At 45.0% G+C, this 20,101-nt stretch overlaps 1 protein-coding gene across 1 annotated transcript in view; it reads right to left on the reverse strand.

Annotated features, from left to right (window-relative positions):
* Nucleotides 1–20,101, reverse strand: part of LOC146026887 (transmembrane protease serine 11D-like) — a 49,742-nt gene that overhangs the window by 23,676 nt on the left and 5,965 nt on the right. The window contains exon 2 of the mRNA XM_083157942.1: nt 19,326–19,380. Coding sequence (XP_083014068.1) covers nt 19,326–19,380 — 55 coding nt within the window. The remainder of the gene's footprint in view (nt 1–19,325; nt 19,381–20,101) is intronic.

Genomic DNA, 20,101 nt, shown 5'->3' on the forward strand with positions numbered 1-20,101 from the left:
GAATTAACAGGTCCCATATTATCCTATGGGGAAAATGTTACAGTTTTGCCAGGCGATATCTCGGGTTCCCAGAGGGCTAAAGACACAGGGCTGGGCTCATTGGAAAGCCCTGGTCCTCAGCTACAAAATAAAATAACAAGAGGGGGCACGTTCCTGGGTGCCCAACCCCCATGTGCACAGGTACTTCCTGCACATAATTGCTGCTGCGGCTGGCAGCCAAACACAGGCCAGCAGGGGGATATAGCTGCGGCCTCTGGCCCATTACCCCTGCCTTGAGCAACTTGTCTGATCCCTGTGTGTATCTAGTCCTTAGCATTCCAAGACTCCAGGATCCTGTCCAGAGACCCTGTGATTACCCTGTGCAAAACCCTGAGCAACCTGCTGCTAATATTAAAGCTCCCTGGCTCTCCTCACCTGCCAGGTTACTTTCCCAAGTGAAGAGGATAGAGCACTCCAGCAACTTCCAGCAGAGTTTGCTATTGCCCTTAAAGATCCATACCACCTTTTGACTCCCAAGTCAACACAGGCGTCAACTCTGCAGTTTCATGTCAACTCCCAGGCTGTTTACAGCCGTGTCGGCTCCTAGGCAGTCAACTCCTATGTGTCAACTCCCAGGTCGTCAACAAGCTCCTGTCGACTCCCAGGTCCTCGACAAGCTCCTGTTGACTCCCAGGTCATCAAAACCCCTCCAGCTCCCAGGCCTCTACAGTATCGTGTCGACTCCCAGGTCATACACACTCCCTCCGGCTTCCAGGCCGTCAACAATCCGTGCCGGCTCTCAAACTACTGCTATCTCTCCGGCCTCCCAGGCCAGCGCAGACCAAGTATCCAGTACCAAGTTCCTCAGTTCCAGTTCCAGTTGCCACTAGTCACCATCCACTACCTGTGACTGGCCAGATAGCTGCAGGGAACTCGGGTCAGAGGGCTGTGACCTCACCACCAAATGCAGCGGAGTCTAAACCTCCTTGCGGGGGAAATCCCTGGTGAAAACCATCAGTGGTGTTAGACTCCGTGCCTCTGACCAGAGTCTCGTCAACTCCCCCCACCTAGCTGTGCCCATAGTATTAGTGTTACTCATATAAACTATCCATATCTAAAGCCTCCTGTGATCCTGTTCTCAGCATCATCCACTGGGCCGCTGCTGCCACAGCTGGGAACACCAGAGACCCGAGCCCTGACATATGGCATGAAACCAGGAATGGGGAACCAGAAATGATCAATGATTACTTCTTCTGTAGGATTATACGGTCAAATCATTGGCGTAACTGGGTGGCTGAGTTAAGTCGCTGGATAAACCAAAGATAAGAAATGAGCGAGGTGCTATTGGCAGGGCTAAGCTCCATGTAACCAGCACCATGAGATTAAAAAAGGAATAAAACATTGGTGCTTCATTGCTATTGATTGTAGAGAACCATCAGACCTTTGCAATCTCTGCAAAACCATTGGCCATCTGTAGCAAAACCCTTACTATCATACCATCGATGGAGTACTCTGGGAAGGTCTTGTAAAATAAAGTATAGATGTATAGAAGTAATTGGAGATGGGAGTTCTATTTTACACTGTATGTTGCCATGGGCAATCAACCAGATGCTACTTCTTATTTATTTAGCACATTTTAGATGATAATAGATAGCATCTGATTGATTGCCCATAGCAACATCTCATCTGAAATAAAACTCCCATTTTAGTAATCCCCGCCCCCCAATGTCTGCAATATTTGTTTTTGACAAATTGCTAATTAAAAGCCCTACTTACCACGGATGACTACAATTACAATAGCAGCAGTCACAGCTGCAATAATAGCCAATAGTAATATAATGCTGGCAATAGCTATTAATATCTTGCGATATCCAAATAATTTCATTGGTAGACTTCATGTGACCTATGAAAAAAACGAAGAAACATCTAAAATTAGGAAATGTGTATATGCAAAAATAAAGGCAATTTATGATCAATTAATTTATAGACATTGTCATGGTATAGCACAAACATAATTACAGGAGAGGCTTTTAGGTCCCTCTATTTCTCCAACCCTATAACCTAGAAAGATAAGTACACAATGTCCTCTGGGGGAATGTAGCAGTAGGGATCAAAGTTTATGAGAGTGATCAGTCTCCAGTGTGGTGTGGTGTTGTCAAGCGCATAAGTAACAATGTCAACATCAGCCCTGGTAACCACCTTCTGACAGAGTTGCCGACTTTTAGAGTCTCCTCTCCGGGAGAAGCCCGAAGAGGAGACTTTCAGCAGCAGTTCGGGGACGGGGCTGGGATGTGGCGTAATTAAGTCGCGCCCCAGGATATAAAATAGCCTAATTCACGGATCTCCGTGGAGGGGCGGGGCTAAAATGATGCGATTGTGCTATTTTAGCTCCGCCCCCTCCTCTGGGACCTACGGATTTCATTGTGGCATTTAAATGTCGACGTCGGCGGGTGCAGTGGTGGTCCCCTGAATCCGGGAGGGTTGCGCACCTTTTCGGGGGGGGGGGGGCACACACAGCACAATTTTCGGGAGACTCCTGGTCATTCCCTGCCTTCTGACCTCCTAGATCTTTTAAGATCCACCTGTTGCCGCATCTCTCCTGGCTCCCCCCAATGCGTTACAAGGAGAACTTTCAAAAAGGCCTTGGAGGAGGCCAAAATGCATTGGAGGAAGCCAGGAGAGACGCAGTGCAAAATGTGGATCTTGAAAGATCTAGGCAGTCGGAAGGTGGTTACCGGAGCTGACACCGACCTTACTCATACGCTTTTGAGAGCTGCTTTCACACAGTTCTCCAACAATGGAGTATTCTGTTTTGTGTCCCTGTGATCTCGCTGAAGTGCTCACCACTTTTTCTTATCTCCTCATTTCTGACTTCCTCAGTATTCAACGTGTGGCCAGCTCACTGACCGCTTTTGCGAACTTAGCATAATTATGCGAGTTCAAATGGGAGTGCTGTAACTGGAGACTTCTCTGCTTTCTCCTGCTCTCCACGTGAGCTGGTCAGAGTGGGATATTCCTGAGCAGTGTGTTCATCCCAGCAGCTTGTGTTCCTCACATTTGTGGACTTGTGATTTTTTTACAAAGGTTTAGAAAGGTAAATGTTTTGTTCAGTATTTATTTTACAACAAATGGCTGTGTGACTATTTTAATTGGGTTTGTGCAGACAGGTGTATTTTGTTCTGTTTGGCCTTTATCCTTGTGTTGTGCTTTTAGCATTGTTTCTTTGCCCTGTGTTTTTATTTAATTTATTTTATAATTGTTAGCGTGTTTAAAAGCCTGTTTGGGGGTTAGGTGAGGAAGAAGAGAGGAAGCATGGGAAATTACTAGGAGCATTCCAAAATGATTTCTTATTGGTTACCATTAAAATAACTTATTAAATTCCAAATAAATTAATATAGAAGTACAGCATTATGGCACTTGCAAGAAATACATTAGAGTACATTTTTTTTTAATTTATAAGCCATAAAAAAACTAAAAAAATAACAACTTTAACAAAGATAGCCTTACAGTTCACCTAAAAAAGATGCCGAGGGAAAAATGGAGAACTGCTCTAAAAAAAGAAACCAGCAGGACTCACAATTTGTGCATTGAATACACTTTTGGAGAGAGACACTAAAATCCCCATTGAACAGACATGGGGAGAAGTGCAGGGTGAACTGAGTTAGCTTCGCAAAATATTTTTGGAGAAGCAACAGAGCTGAATACAGGGAAGCACAAAATAGGAGAGAAAAGTTCACCACTCTCCAAAAAACATGCACACTCACCGTTATTTACGGCGACATAGGAGCATTGAATACAAAGGGTAATTGTCCACCTTTATCCTGTTATCTACTGGCTTACAGATGTATGAAGTTTTTTTTTTAAGTTGATCTGTTATTCAATAAATACTACGGGGGAAATTTACTAAGATGGGAGTTCTATTTCAGACGAGATGTTGGTATGGGCAACCAATCAGATCCTATCTATTATTTTCTGCAAGGTGCTAAATAAACAAGAAGTAGTTTCTGATTGGTTGCCCATAGCAACATCCCATGTGAAATACAACTCCCATCTTTGTAAATTTCCCCTTATATATGATATTTTATATTTTGGGGGGACCATTGAAAATGTGATTCCTGCATAGGAGAGAGATCTATTTGGTGATATCAGTAACTCTACCTTTGTTTGGATGCGGAGAAGAGGACACACCCTGTTGATATCAGGAACGTATAGTCTCACTCATGTGGAATTAAGACCCAGTGGAGGGAACACAGGATTTGTATTTTATACAAACTTTTGTGCTTTTTTTCAATCACAGTCTGTAACATGACCATTAGGAGCGGATTTGCTGGTACTTTATCTCTCTCCACTTTATCTTCCTCTAAGCTTTGAAAAATCTTCTTTTCACTATTCTATTCTTTCTGAACAATCTATGCGCTGTATATTTAAACAAGGCTTATATTGCCCAATAAACATACACAATAGGTTAAAAGTATATATAATTTAATATTCAGAAAATACATTAAAATACATTCACAAAAAATTCTTAAAAAGGGTGTGGATCATTACGCCAACAGTTTCTACATTGATAGTCAAAAGGTCAACTACTATTGGTCGACAGTCAAAAGGTCGACACATGGAAAAGGTCAACATGGTCAAAAGGTCGACATTAGCAAATGCTTGACATCTCCCTGCTGCAGGGCCAACAGAAGATATACAGTATGTAGGGCCTTATTTTGGTCCACACCCAACGCTGCGAAATGTTACCAGGCAATACATTAAAACTGAGCAGGAAAAGGGCTTGCTGGGATCTGTAGTGTGTCAGTAAAAACATATATTTTGTAACATACTATAATTACCTAATCTCCCAGCCTGGGCTGTTGGGATGGGGCAATGGTGATTCATACTTGCCTACTTTTTGAAACTGCTTTCAGGGAGATTCCATACCTCCCAACTTGTGCACGGCTGAAATTGTGACCTGGCGCGCCCGACCCAGGATGGGGGGTTGGGGCTACAAAAGTGGGTGTGGTCTCCAGTAAAGTGGGCGTGGCCCAGTGTAGCAACACACATTCTCATCATTTTGGGGGCATGCCTCCTCCCTGCACTGAAGAGATGCCATGCACATGAACACAGCATCTTTTCAGCGATTGCCAGTGATCTCTGCCCCCCCTTAGGTACAGCGGGACTGTCTGCAATTAGCAAGACTGTCCAACTGTAATTGAGAGGTATGAGATTCTCGAGTGTTTGCATGGCCTGCAGATGAGGGACCGTGTCTTGCACAAAGGGGACAAATGGAGCTGCTGAGGAAACACTAACCTGCAGCCCTGGCACTCCTGCTCTTCCCGCAGCCTCTCCTGTGGGCTCCCAGTTGTAAGCCTCCCCACCAGCTGCTCTCTGCACTAGCTCACCGTCTCTCACTGTCCTGGATGTCTCCAAGGTGCAGCTCCCACCATGCAGGGGTCAGGGCAAGAGGGGAGGATCCGTTGCTACGGCCACTCCCACTAGAGAGAGAAAGCTGTGATGGAAGGTCTCCCCGGTGGCTGGCCGCCAGCAGGCTTTACTGGCCTAAGCGGCTCTCATGCTAACTACTGCCAGGGGTGCATGGCAGGCCTATTAGGCATGATCATGCCCCCATTGCAGACAGACTCGCACTGTGCGGTCTGGATTTTTAGATGGAAATTGAGTATTCAGGGGTATTGAGAGGGCTTTGCGGGGAATCGGGGGACTGACGCCTAAAATGGGAGCCTCCTGCAAAATACGGGAGTGTCTGCAGCCTACACAAACACAGGGGTCACTACCTGCCTACACACACACACACACACACACACACACACACACACACACAGGGGTCACTACCTGCCTACACACACACACACAGGGGTCACTACCAGCCTACACACACACACACAGGGGTCACTACCAGCCTACACACACACACAGGGGTCAATACCAGCCTAACCACACACACACAGGGGTCACTACCAGCCTAAAAACACACAGGGGTCACTACCAGCCTACAAACACACACACACACACACAGGGGTCACTGCCAGCCTAAACACATATACGCACACACACATACAGGGGTCACTACCAGCCTACACACACACAGGGGTCACTACCAGCCTAAACACACACACAGGGGTCACTACCAGCCTACAAACACACACACAGGGGTAACTGCCAGCCTAAACACACACACACACACACACACACTGGTCACACTATTGGCCTACACACACACACAGGGGTCACTATCGTCGTCGTCCCCTACACACACACACACAGGGGTCACTATCGTCCCCCCCCCCCCTACACACACTCACACAGAGCACACACACACAGGGGGCACTATCGTCTCCCCCCCCCTACACACACACACACACACACACACACACACACAGGGGTCACTATCGTCCCGTCCCCCCCTACACACACACACACACACACACACAGAGCACACACACAAACAGGGGTCACTACCAGTCCTTGTATACACACACAGGGGTCACTATTGGCCTACACACACACAGACACACACACACACACACACACACACACACACACACACAGGGGTCACTACCAGTCCCTGCATACACACACACACACACACACACTGGTCACACTATTGGCCTACACACACACAGGGGTCACTATCGTGTCCCCCCCCTACACACACACACACACACACAGAGCACACACACACACAAACAGGGATCCTACCTACACATATGAACAAATTCTCAGTGGGAGCCTAAAATTCACAGGGATCACTGCCAGTAAACACACACACACACACACACACACACACACACACACACAGACAGAACAGTGTTAGGCTATACACACACAGTGCCAGTGTATTCACACACAATGACATGGGTCAGTACCTGACTACACACACACACACACACACACACACTGCCAGCTGTAATAGATACACACATAGGTCACCTACATACACACATTACAGTCAGTGCCAAGCTAAATAAGTAAACACAAAAAGAAACATCACATTACAGAGCTGCCTACACACAGGACCAGCCAGTATGGAGCTTCTGTCTGTGGCAGAACTATTGGCAGAGTGTATATAAGTACGTGCAGTGTGGTTGTTAGACCTCACACTTAGAAGATATAACCAGTTTGAAGGGTTTATTCAAGTGGCAGGCTTGTAGGTTACAACAGTACTTCATGTGTTAACTTCAAGCAGTAATACAACTTGTACATTTGGTAACGACAGTCTCTGGTTGTTACTTAGCTGTAGCGTTTTGGCGCGTGCAGGGTAAATGACAGTCTGCTGGTTTACGCTGCGGTATCTCTCCCAGTCTCGCTGCTGCCAATGATGACTGATCTCCCTGTGCAAAAGGTCACGCTGGTAACGGGTTTACAGCGGGGACTTGCTCCTATGCGCTCCGGTGCACGTGGAGCTACAAACAGCATGGACGGAGTCACACACGATCTGAGGCACACTCTAACGCGGGGACTTCCTCACAGGAAAAGAGTAACGCTGCCAGCAGGGTCAGGGGTCTCTGCCCTGCTATTCGCTTAAGCGACCTGTCACTCAGGGTGACGCTTAACTACGTTGGCTGCAAGGGGGAAAAGGAAGACTGTAAGTCTTACACTAAGCAGTGTATGCGGAGACAGGCGCTGAGCGCTGCAATCTAACACTCCCCCTCGCTTAAGGCTGTCTTCGGCTACATAAAAGAACTCAATGCAATGCTTTGTCCTTTTGTAATACCTGTAACCGAAAATATGGTTAGAGAGAAAAAGACATTCAGAACATCAAAAACTTCAAATCAACATTTTTGAACTTAGACAAGTCCACAGTCCTTCACGAACTTAGTAAGCAAGTTTCCCGACAGTCCTTTAGTAAGCATGTCAGCGACATTCTGTTCACTTGCAATGTATTCAACATCGATGGACTTGTTCTCCACTAGTTCTCTGATGAAGTGATGTCTTATCGCGATGTGCTTTGACCTTCCATGGTGCTTGGTAGTACAGGAAAGATCTATTGCTCCCCTGTTATCACATGCGATACTGATAGTCTCTTCTTCATAAAGTAGACCTAACTCACACAAAGTCTCTTTGATCCAGAGTGCTTCTTTTGATGTCTCTGTAAGAGCCATGTATTCGGCCTCGGTTGTTGAGAGAGCAACGGTCGGTTGTTTTCTACTCGCCCAACTAACTGCTGCTCCGGCCAGTGTGAACAGGTAACCGGTGTGGGAACGACGATCATCTTCATCTGCTCCCCAGTCGGCATCGCAGAAGACTTTCAAATTTGAATTGCTTGTCTTGGCGAATTTTAATTTCAAGGAACTTGTACCTTTTAGGTATCTCAGAATCCTCTTCACTGCGATCCAATGTTGTCTTCCAGGATTTATTGCAAATTGGCTCACCCGACTGACTGCATGAGTGATGTCTGGACGAGTTCCAATGCTTGCATACATAAGACTTCCAACCACGTTCTTGTAAGGGACATCTTGCATTTCCTCTATTTCTTCTTGTGTGGTTGGTGACATACCTTTTGTAATCTTGACGCTTTTGTCAATTGGTGTATTCACTGACTTGGAGTCTGCCATCCCATACTTCAAGATTGTTGCCTCGATGTACGTTTGTTGGTCGACTGTGACTGTTCCCTTTTGCAAGTTTTGAACAATCCTCATGCCTAACAGATGATTGGCTGGACCTAAGTCTTTCAACTTGAATCTCTGTTTCAGTTGATCTCTCACACTTGTGATGTGATCTTCGTGACCTGCTATAAGTATATCATCCACATAGACTGCTATGATGAACAACTTTTCTCCCAGAGTTTTGTGATAAAGGCAGTGGTCAGTCTCTGATCTAATAAAATTCATTTCAAGCAGTACTGTGTCCAATTTTATGTACCAGCAACGACCACTCTGCTTTAGGCCATATATGGATTTCTTCAGAAGACACACTTTCTCTGTCTGAAGTTCATTCTCATCATAATGATCTGGTGATTCCATATAGATCTCTTCAAGTAGTTCTCCATTTAGAAACGCTGAATCGAAGTCTAATTGGTATAGCAGTAAGTCTTGTAAAGTGGCGACTGCAATTACTAATCTGAGAGTGTTATACCTCGCAACAGGTGAGTATATCTCCCCATAGTCAATTCCGGATCTCTGTGTGTATCCCTTAGCAACAAGACGGGCTTTGTAACGGGCAACTTCTCCGTCTGAATTTAACTTCTTGCAGAAGACCCACTTGTTCTTGACTGTCTTGCGGTTGCTTGGCCTATTTACTATGGTCCAAGTATCGTTCTCTCTCAGTGCTGATAACTCTGTGTCTATTGCAGATTTCCATTTCGCCCAATCACTGCACGCTTTCGCTTCTTGAATACTCTGAGGTTCACTGAAAGCAATATTCGCATATTCTTCCTCATATCTTCTGGCTGGTATGCCCTTGTTTCTTCTCACAGAAGCTCTTTTAGTTGGTTCGCTTCCTCCTTCAGTATTTTCTGTTGCAGGTATGCTTTCTATTTCACATACCTCTACTAGTGCTTGCTTTTCTTGCTCTTTTGCTTTTGTGGGTGATGCTGTTTCTTGAAATATCACATCTCTTGATTTCAGGAGACGTCTGTTCTCTGCATCCCAGAGCCTGTACCCTTTGCTCTCCTCACAATAGCCTAGCAATATGCACTGTCTTGATTTTGGGTCAAGTTTCTTCCTTCTCTCCTTTGGTATATGTGCATAAGCTCTGCTCCCAAAGACACGGAGGTGACTGATGTCTGGCTTCTTCCCAGACCAGGCCTCTAAGGGGGTTTTTCCCTTCACGGCCACTGTAGGTGTTCTGTTTTTCAGGTATACTGCAGTAGATACAGCTTCTGCCCAAAAACTCTTCTCCAGGCCAGCATCGTTCACCATCGCTCGTGCTCTTTCAACGATTGTTCTGTTCGCCCTTTCACTTACGCCATTCTGTTCAGGCGTGTAGGCTATCGTCAGCTGATGCTTTATGCCATGCCTTTTTAGGAAGTCGGTTAGTACTTCATTTTCGTACTCTCCCCCATTGTCGGATCTCAGGACCTTTAGTTTTAGGCCCGTCTGAGTTTCCACTAGGTTCTTGTACTCCACAATTTTCTTGACCACCTCACTTTTCTTCTTTATGAAGTATACGTGTGTCATTCTTGTGGCGTCATCGATGAGAGTCATGAAGTATTTGTAACCACTGGTTGACTCCTCTTCCATTGGTCCGCACACATCTGTGTGTACCAGAGCTAGTTGTGTTTCTGCTCTGCCTGCTGACTTGGGAAATGGGTTGCGGGTCTGCTTGCCTTTTATGCAACTCTCGCACACAGGTCTTCCGGTGTCTTTCACTGTGATTCCTGTTGCCATCCCATCAGCTAATTTCTGGACATTATCATATCCTAAGTGTCCCAAACGTCTGTGCCAGAGCTCCATGGACTCATTTTCAGCAGAGGCTGCCAAAGCTACACATTCATCTGTGTCTAGGACGTATAGTTGGTTGCATCGGGTTGCTGAAGCAATTACAGTCCCTCTTTCATTATGCACCATGCACTTGCCCTTTGCAAACTGGACTCTGTAGCCTTTTGCCTCGAGTACGCTGATAGCGATGAGGTTACTTCCCAATTCTGGTACATACAGGACGTCTTGGATATCTGTGACTACTGTCTGTCCCTCAATTCTTAGTCTCACTGTGATTGTCCCAACACTTGAAGCAGTAAGGATCTTTTCACCAATCCCGGTAACTGTTGTGGGGTTGCACTGTGTTAAAGAATTGAACCACTCCTTGTTGCAGCTGAAGTGTCTAGAAGCTCCCGAGTCCATGTACCAGAGATCCCTCCTTGGCTTGTCTGTTACATTCAGTGCTGACTCGTTCTTTTTATCATGCCGCTTGTGCATGCCACTAGTGTTCTTCAGCCTGCATTCTGAAGCCTTGTGCCCTACTTTGTGGCACACATAACATTTGAATGTGCATTTCTTGGGTTTCGCACCCTTTGCTACTAAGGCAGAACCTTCAGCTATGGCATCCTTGTGGATTCTCTCTTGGAACTGTAGTAGTTTGGCTCTCACAACTTCAGTTGTAAGCTTGGTCTCATTTGACTCTAGTGCGACAACCAGAAAGTCAAATTCCTCTGTCAAATTCTGCAGCATTACCATTGCTACTTCTTCCTCATCCACTTTTGCTCCTACACACGCCAATTGCTGAGCTATCGATAGTATTTTATCGATATAATCGTTCATGTCCTTGCATGCATTCAATTTTGTTCCATACAGTGTGCGTCTCAGACTTATCCTTCTCATTAAGCCTTTATTTTCATAAGCACCTTGTAGAGTTGTCCACATGTCCTTAGCGGACTCCTTCCCACAGATAGTAGAGTAAACATGCTGCTCCACAGCCAGGCCTATTGTGCCAATGGCCTTGTCTACCTCTTCTGGGTTTGGACTTTCTCCTGGGGCTATTGTGACTTTCCATAGCTTCTCCCTCTTAAGCTGCATTTCCATAGCGAACTTCCATGTAGTGTAATTCTCTGAGCCTTTGAGCTTTGGAAAGTTCATGCTATGCCCTGTACTGTGCATTCTCGTTAACTCTTCCACAAATGGCAATTTAGAAATAATTCCTTTGTGTTCTTTTATGTACTGCGCTAGCACTTTGTCTTCAGGGGGTTAATCTTCGCGCACGTGACGTGCTGGGCCCATAACCTATTGGCAGAGTGTATATAAGTACGTGCAGTGTGGTTGTTAGACCTCACACTTAGAAGATATAACCAGTTTGAAGGGTTTATTCAAGTGGCAGGCTTGTAGGTTACAACAGTACTTCATGTGTTAACTTCAAGCAGTAATACAACTTGTACATTTGGTAACGACAGTCTCTGGTTGTTACTTAGCTGTAGCGTTTTGGCGCGTGCAGGGTAAATGACAGTCTGCTGGTTTACGCTGCGGTATCTCTCCCAGTCTCGCTGCTGCCAATGATGACTGATCTCCCTGTGCAAAAGGTCACGCTGGTAACGGGTTTACAGCGGGGACTTGCTCCTATGCGCTCCGGTGCACGTGGAGCTACAAACAGCATGGACGGAGTCACACACGATCTGAGGCACACTCTAACGCGGGGACTTCCTCACAGGAAAAGAGTAACGCTGCCAGCAGGGTCAGGGGTCTCTGCCCTGCTATTCGCTTAAGCGACCTGTCACTCAGGGTGACGCTTAACTACGTTGGCTGCAAGGGGGAAAAGGAAGACTGTAAGTCTTACACTAAGCAGTGTATGCGGAGACAGGCGCTGAGCGCTGCAATCTAACAAGAACAACATGAACTAACCTGGGACGGAGCACTAGTCCTGCTCCTCCCCCAGCCTCTCCTCCGAGCTCTCAGCTGGCAGGTCTGTCAGTCTCCACACAGCTGCTTTCTGTGCAGGTCCCCGTCTCTCCCCCTCCTCTCTGCCTCCAGCGTGCAGCTCCTAGTTGAGGTGGTGAGGGGAAGAGGCCAGAGGGGCGGGCTTCACTGCTGCTGCTCGTAGTCTCCCTGCTTACAATGCTGAGTCGACTGCAAGCAGGCTCTCCCGTGCGGCTCTCATCATGCTATGTTGCGTAGTAGTTCCAAGCCCCGCCCACATCGCGCCGGACTAGCGCATGCGCAGTCTGTTTTTTTTTCAGCTCGGCATTGAAATTCCGGGGGATTGGGGGGGCTTTGCGGGGGACCAGGAGAATAGTGGCTGAAGCGGGAGCCTCCCGCAAAATGCGGGAGTGTCGGCAAGTATGTGGTGATTTGCAAACTAAATTGTAGTTTGGCTGTGATGTTTCAGTTGTACAAAATGGCTGCTTAGTATGTTTTACCCCATTATGTATGTAAGCTCAAATGATTACAAAATAGCATGTAAGATGGTTATAAACAATATATGTGTGAAAAGTGTTCTACATCTGACAACACTGAGCAATTTCAGTGCTATTTCTAAGCGATCTGACTAGATCTGACTAGATCACTTATGGCATACCTCCCAACTTTCGTGCGAGCGTCCGAAAAGGGGGCGTGGTGTATGCAGATGAGGGCACGGCTTATGCTAATTAGCATGCGCACAGCGTCTATTCTATTAGATTGGGGGGTCTCCCAACTGCCACCCCCCGCAGCGGGACAATGCCTGCCGTGGGTGGGACAGCGGGACAGGACCCGAAAATCGGGACTGTCCTGCTGTAAACGTGAGAGTTGGGAGGTATGCTTACACATTGATTTTTAGCAAGCAATCTGACTAGATCGCTTACAAAATGACCCTATATCGCTGTGTGTGTGGGGGCCAGTGATAGCGGTGTGCGGCCCAGCGCTTTGCTATCGCTGGTATAAGGAAGAATGAGCAGGGACCATAAATATCATCGCCAGTGTTATCTCACTGAAGAACACTGGTGCTGACAGCTCTCTCAGCACACAACACTCCACATCACTGTGCGTGTGTGCTGAGCAGCGCTGTGTGTACACCCCAGTTCTGTGCGTCACCTTCCCCTGAATAGATTTGGACTGCATGCAGTCCAAATCTAGTCAGATCACCAGTATTCTCAGCAAAGAGCACTGGTCACCACAGGTCACTCAGCACACATCACTGGTGCATCGCATGTGTGTACATCGCTCTGCATGGGGCTCCCGTCACCCCGTGCGTACAGGACTTTAGATACGGGCAGTTTTCTCTAACTCAACATAAAAAATACAGCAGAATTTTTTTTTATTTTTACCCTACTTACAGGGTAGAAATTAATCCCTAAAAAAGAAATGCATAAAATGTAAACTTGATTAGTAGAAAAAATTCATTACATAAATCATTAATAAAAAATACTTCTAAAATAAAAGCAAAAAACAAAGTCTAGCAATCTATAAAGATAAACAATTGAGGGCCCTTGTAATAGTTGTTTTTAATGACAATGCTCATAAATCTGCATATTTCAACTTAAAATAAGTGTCCAAGATACAGTTCTCTTTATGGGGCTGGGTACACACTGGAGCGACAGGTAATCATTCAGATATTCCAGTCAACACAGGTCACCCATACACACAGATGCAATGTTAATAAAGGACGGAACGATCACTGTTCCATCCTTCATTAACATACATGGTGTTGCTACATTTGACTTGCAGCACATTAAGCCTAGCATCATCATAAGCCTCAGCAGGAGCGCGCATTTTATATATACAAACTGAGCAGATATGCCGGTCCAATCCGTCCGACCAGACACAATACTGCCCAGTAAGTACCCGGCTTAGGTTCTCTGTTTACAAATCGCCACCCATCAGGCTTTCTGATTCCCTTACCTCCTTCAAGCGCTCCCTCAAAACCCACTTTTTTCGACTAGCCTATACCTCCTCCTAACCTCTTTTGATCCTCCTATCCTGCCTCCGTTCCCCTCCGTTCCTACTTATCCTGTTGTTTTTCGTTCGTCCACCCACCTATTTTTAGTATGTTAACTCTTATGAGTAGGGTCCTCCTGCCTCACGTACTCACCCTACCTCTTTACCTCACCTGTCCTCCTGTCCTGTTCTTCCCTTCCTCTACTTCATCTTCAGTCTCCTTGACAATTTTCACACCTACTTCTGAACTGATGCTGATTTTATTTCTACCAGCTATACCCTATTTATACTGTATTTTTCAACACACCCTGTACGTTACCTTGTCATTTGTTTTTTGTTTGCTATGTACGTCGCTGCGGACACTTTGCGGCGCCTTATAAATAAACGTACTACTACTACAAAAGCAGAACTCTGAATAATCACCTGCCTGAAACATTTCAAAGAGTATCCGTCCTTTCCGTCACTGACTATATAAACCTGAATGCACAGTATGCAATGTAATCACCACTCTGTTTATCAGTCATCTGTATATCTTTTCACACCGCTCTGATCCATCAACTGGGAAACAGGTTAATCCAGTGCTCTTGTTTTAAGGCCCCATGGTAGGTCGACTTGTCTGAGGCACAAGTCAGACCTGTTTTCCCTTGAATTTCCCCGGCAGTTCCCCAGGAGACCATCCATATGATTTGGCACTTGCGGTGCCATTCTTAAATGCTATTTATCACGTATGATTTATCGCATGTGAAAGGGCTCCCAAGGAGCTGCTGGGGAATTCAAGGGAAATCAGATGCAATACATCGCAGGTGCTAAAAACTAGGGATGTGCACCGGCCACTTTTTGGGTTTTGGGTTCTGATTACCTTGATGTTTTGGGTTCTAATGGGTTTTGTCAAATACCTTCTAAATGTTTTGTGTTTGGATTTTTTGGGTTTTGGGTTCTGATTTTTTGTTAAAAAAGCATAAAAACGGCTAGAATCGCAGAATTTTTTTTTTTTTTTGCTCCTACGCTATATTAACCTCAATAACATTCATTTCCACTAATTTCCAGTCTATTCTGAACACCTCACACCTCACAATATTGTTTGTAGGGCGAAAGGTTGCACCGAGGTAGCAGGATAACTATGCACGAGACAGGTAGATACGTCAGTAATACTGGTATATGTGCACCAGCACAATTTATAATAATTAATTTTATTATTAGGTACTGCTTGGCACTGTGGCATTCAGTGGCACATGTCAGTGCACCAGCGGCATGGAATAATTTTTTACAGTCCCACGCAGCCCAAGTAATATTTTTTAGTTAAATTATATATAGCAGCCTAGTATGTACTAGGTAGCTACACTTAGGCAGTAGCACTGCCAGTGGAAACAGTGCACTGAGTAAATAATACTGGCAGATTCAGTGCAGGCAGCACCAGTGGACTATATAATATAATTAATTATTAATATAATATTACAGCACAGCACCAGAGGTAGGCCCAGCACAGAGGAGACAGTAGTACTACAAGTACACAGTTAGACTGTCCTCCTTGCTAGGGTGATCCCACCTTAAGCAGAGAGGAGAACAGAGTACACAGCAGCACTGAGACAGCCCCAGCGAATAAAAAATATTGCAATCAAGGTCAAGCTCAAGCTCAAGTTTAAGCCCCAGCAGCAGCACCAACACACCCTCTCCCAACCCACTACTAGCCTGGAGTGAAGATGGCGGGTGCGGCAGCCGCTATTTAAAGCCTCGTGAAATACGGCGCCGGGCGATGACGTTCTGCCCACGCGGACGGACCCGAGTAAGACGGAAATCTCCGAGCGCTGCTCGGAACCGGGCTCGGAATGATGACGTACGTGGGGGCTCAGATCTCTGGAATCCGAGTCTGCACATCTCTACTAAAAACCACCCGTGATGTGCACTAATAGCTGTACATCCGACTTATCTTATGTGCAGCACGTCCGACCTCTGACTCCGACTTAATGCACACGGGACCGCATATTGGGTCAGATTGGATGTCAAACACATGGGATTTAGCCACTTTTCACCCATTTTCTCAGCCCTATCCATTGGAATCAGGTGACAATTGCCCAAATAGCACTAGTGCATTGGCCACCTTTAGATATAGTGATTATGTTTTTAAAAATGTGTCATTTTTGACTACCATGTAGGTATTGTTTATGTCCTGCTATTTCCATACTGTACTTTTTTATTGCTTTTTATAAGCTATTATTTCAAGGGATGCCAATGTGATAGTGCCTCTTTACAAGGCATTGGTGAGACCACACTTGGAATACTGTGTTCAGTTCTGGGCACCGCACCTTAAAAAGGACATAAATGAATTGGAACAGGTACAGAGAAGGGCTACTAAGCTAGTAAAAGGTCTTGAATCACTAGAATACAAAGATAGGTTAACCAGGCTGAATATGTTTTCACTGGAGAAACGGAGGTTAAGAGGTGATATGATTAGTACTGTAATGTATGTTCAATTACAGGATTAGGAATCATATGGAACTGGGAGATGATTTGTTCACTAAAGGTCCCTATACATGCTGTGATAAGCAGCGTGCAATGCGATGCATTATTGGGTGGATTGCATCGCAACGCATGCATTTTGAGTGTGATGCGATGCTATCCACGGGCAGTACAAAAAGTATGTGCAGCACAGACTTTTTGTACTGTGCGATGCGATGCCCACGGGAGCGCGTAACGCATCACGTCACATTGCACGCTGCTTATCACAGCGTGTATGGGGACCAGTGGCGTAACTAAGAATTTTGCGCCCCCCTGCTGAAATTTCAGCAGCGCCACCCCCCTGCAGTTAACCCCCCCCCAGCAAAGTTAAAAAAACACCCCCCCCCCCCGCCGCCTGCACATTAAAGTTGTCTTGCCGCTGCCAGTAGCTCACCTGTGGTTGGAACCCGAGACCCGCAGAAGATTTGTCTGTGGTCTCGGCTCCCCTGTCCGCTCTGTCCTGGCTCCAGCGTCTAATAAAAACGGACCATTAAAAAATGTCCGCCCCATTCTGCTGTATGAGGGCAGACATTTTGTGATTGTCAGTTTAGATTAGAAGCAGAAGCCAGGAGGGGACAGGGGAGCGAGGACTGCAGAAAAATCTTCTGCGGGTCCCGGGCTCCGACCACAGGTGAGCTCCTGGCAGTGGCAGCGGCATTACAATAGCCCGGCAGACCCCGGTGCCCACACCTATACAGCGCTTTCCCGCCACCGTGGGGTCTGGGGACCTTAAGAGGCCTATACTTAGGACACACGGGCATGTACTGAGGCTCGAGGAAAAGAAATTCCGAACTGAATTAAGAAGAGGATTCTTCACCATTAGAGCAGTAAAATTCTGGAACTCATTGCCGTGGGGGGGGGGGGGGGGGGGGGGGGATTACAGCATCTACTGTTAATGAATTTAACTCAAAACTGGATTAATTTTTGGCCACAAAGGGAATCCTATAGATATGACTTAGCGAACTCAGTAGTTACAAGTCAGATAGGTTGAACTCGATGGACTAACGTCTTTTTTCAGCCTTAATTACTATGTTACTATGTTATTTTTGCACTGTACTTTTCAATGCATTTTATATGGGACTGCGGATCCCAATATAAATAACAGAGGATAATAATAATAATAATAATAATAATAATAATGATTATAAGTTAGGAGTTAATAAATACCAGTGTTCCGTTTTTGCAGCTCGACTTCTGCCTTATAAGTCTTATAGCGCACTGGTTGTTTTTTTTGCTGCATATTTTAAATCAGTGACATTCTACGTGAAGGTAAGTAAAGTATAGAACACACAGTGTCATTATAGTAACAGTGATATTAAAAACGAGTGACATATAATGAAATACATAAATTTTCATGTATATTGAGCAGAACAACTACTTGGGGAGTAGTGTTACAGACAATGGGACAAATTTACTAAAGCTTCTAAAAATGAAAAAAAAATGGTTATGTTGCACATAGCAACCAATCAAAATCTGTGTATCATTTATTTTCTAGGATGCAATAGAGAAATGATATACATCATCTTATTGGTTGCTATGGGCAAAATTACCTCTTTTCATTTGTAGAAGAAATTTACTCCATGAGAAAACACTATACTGCAATAAATAGTTGGCATGGAGTAGTGGTATAACACACAAATAGTAACATACATATCCTGCAACTCTAAAGTGTGCTAAAAATACTTTCATGCAACAATATTAAGAGGATAGAATAGTATACTGAATTTATACTTCTATTATCAAAATGGAAACCAGAAAATAAAACATTTTACAAATGAACAAACTTCCATATTAAGTTTCAACATGTTGATTCAATGAGTTACAAGAATTGTTTTGCAGATAAATTAAAATCCAGAAACTGACCCAAACTGGTTGGGTGGAGAACTTCAGGAGTAATGTATTGAAGAATTACATTGAAAGAATGATAGACATTTCCATAAATAACACAAAAATACTGTATGCAATACTACAGCTGAATAATATTCTTAACATTTTCCAGCAATGTACTTAAGGAAACATGCAATGGAGGGGAATCGGAAGTTCTCTCTCCTGTTACTAGGTTCATCTAGAGTTGGTGTTAAGTTAACTAACGTGGTCAAATTCTGCAATGCTTCCTTAGTACATACTGTAAGGGTCATATCATAGTTCCCATTGATAACAATAGGGTCTGCAAACCTGTAGTTTTAATCAGCATTCTGTCTTATCATTATGCTTTTAGTACATAGCCATAAACCATATAAGTATGCAGAAACTTCAGTTTCTGCATAATTCTATGGAAAAACGCTTTATGAATAGGATACATAGACACATATCAAATAAAATTTGTTATTTTTGAATTTTTTCAAGTCTAACTTACCTATGAAATGTCCCCTGACTGGTCAGCTTCAAAGATCGCTAGGACATTGAATGACTTGAAAAAAGATTGTACTATTCCTGAATTCATGGGGACTTCTGCTGCCTACAAAACAAGCGCTGTGAGTAAAACTTGTCGAGCAAGCTTAGATCAGCACCTGAGATCTTCAATGAAAGCAGTGAGAATAGAAAAGAAGACACACAATGTATACTAACGTCTCTTGCTTTGGCAAAGTGCACTAAAAATAACTTGCTTCCGTGATTGGACCAGCTGTAAAAGTAAAGAAAACAAACAAATATATCCACATACCAAGGTCACATGGGTACATTACTTAATTCCCTGAGGCAGATGTGCTAAGCCTTAAGGTGCATACACACCTAGCGCTGATATCGGTGGCTGCATGGACCCGGCGGGGTGCCGGCATCGGCAAATGTGTATGCCAGTGGGCAACAAGCGATGGCAGTGCAGTGGTACTGCATGTCCCTTCTTAACAATCGGCTCCATCGCCTGTGCATGTAGAGAATGTAGGGGGTCGCTAACAACTCACAGGAGGATGATAAAATGAGCGTTATCTCTCAGTTTATCACCCATTGTGTGCAGGGCTTTAGAGAGATATAAAGTGTCGAGAGAAAAAGTACCACCCAACCAGCTCCTGTCAGTTTAAAAAAAAAAAAAAAACATTTAACAAGACAGATATAAGCTGATTGGCTGGTACTTTATCTCTCTTCCCTGTATCACTCTCCAAGGCTTAGTACATCTCCTCCCCCCCACATAGACTACCATACATATTGGAAAGACAACAAGTTTCTTAATACTTGCAAAGTTCCTCTATGTACCTGTGGCGCCTTGAACATCACGAGCGGCTGGCTATGGAGGGAAAGCTGTGGGGGCCCAATACATTTGGCATCAGGCTTCTCCAGGTGCCAGCCTGCCGGGCTCTACATTGCAGGCTCCGCATCATTGGGTCCAGAGGAGGAATAGTCTGCCTAAG

This window comes from Crinia signifera, chromosome 1 (assembly GCF_055691185.1).
Source record: "Crinia signifera chromosome 1, ASM5569118v1, whole genome shotgun sequence".
NCBI classification, from domain to species: Eukaryota; Metazoa; Chordata; class Amphibia; order Anura; family Myobatrachidae; genus Crinia; species Crinia signifera.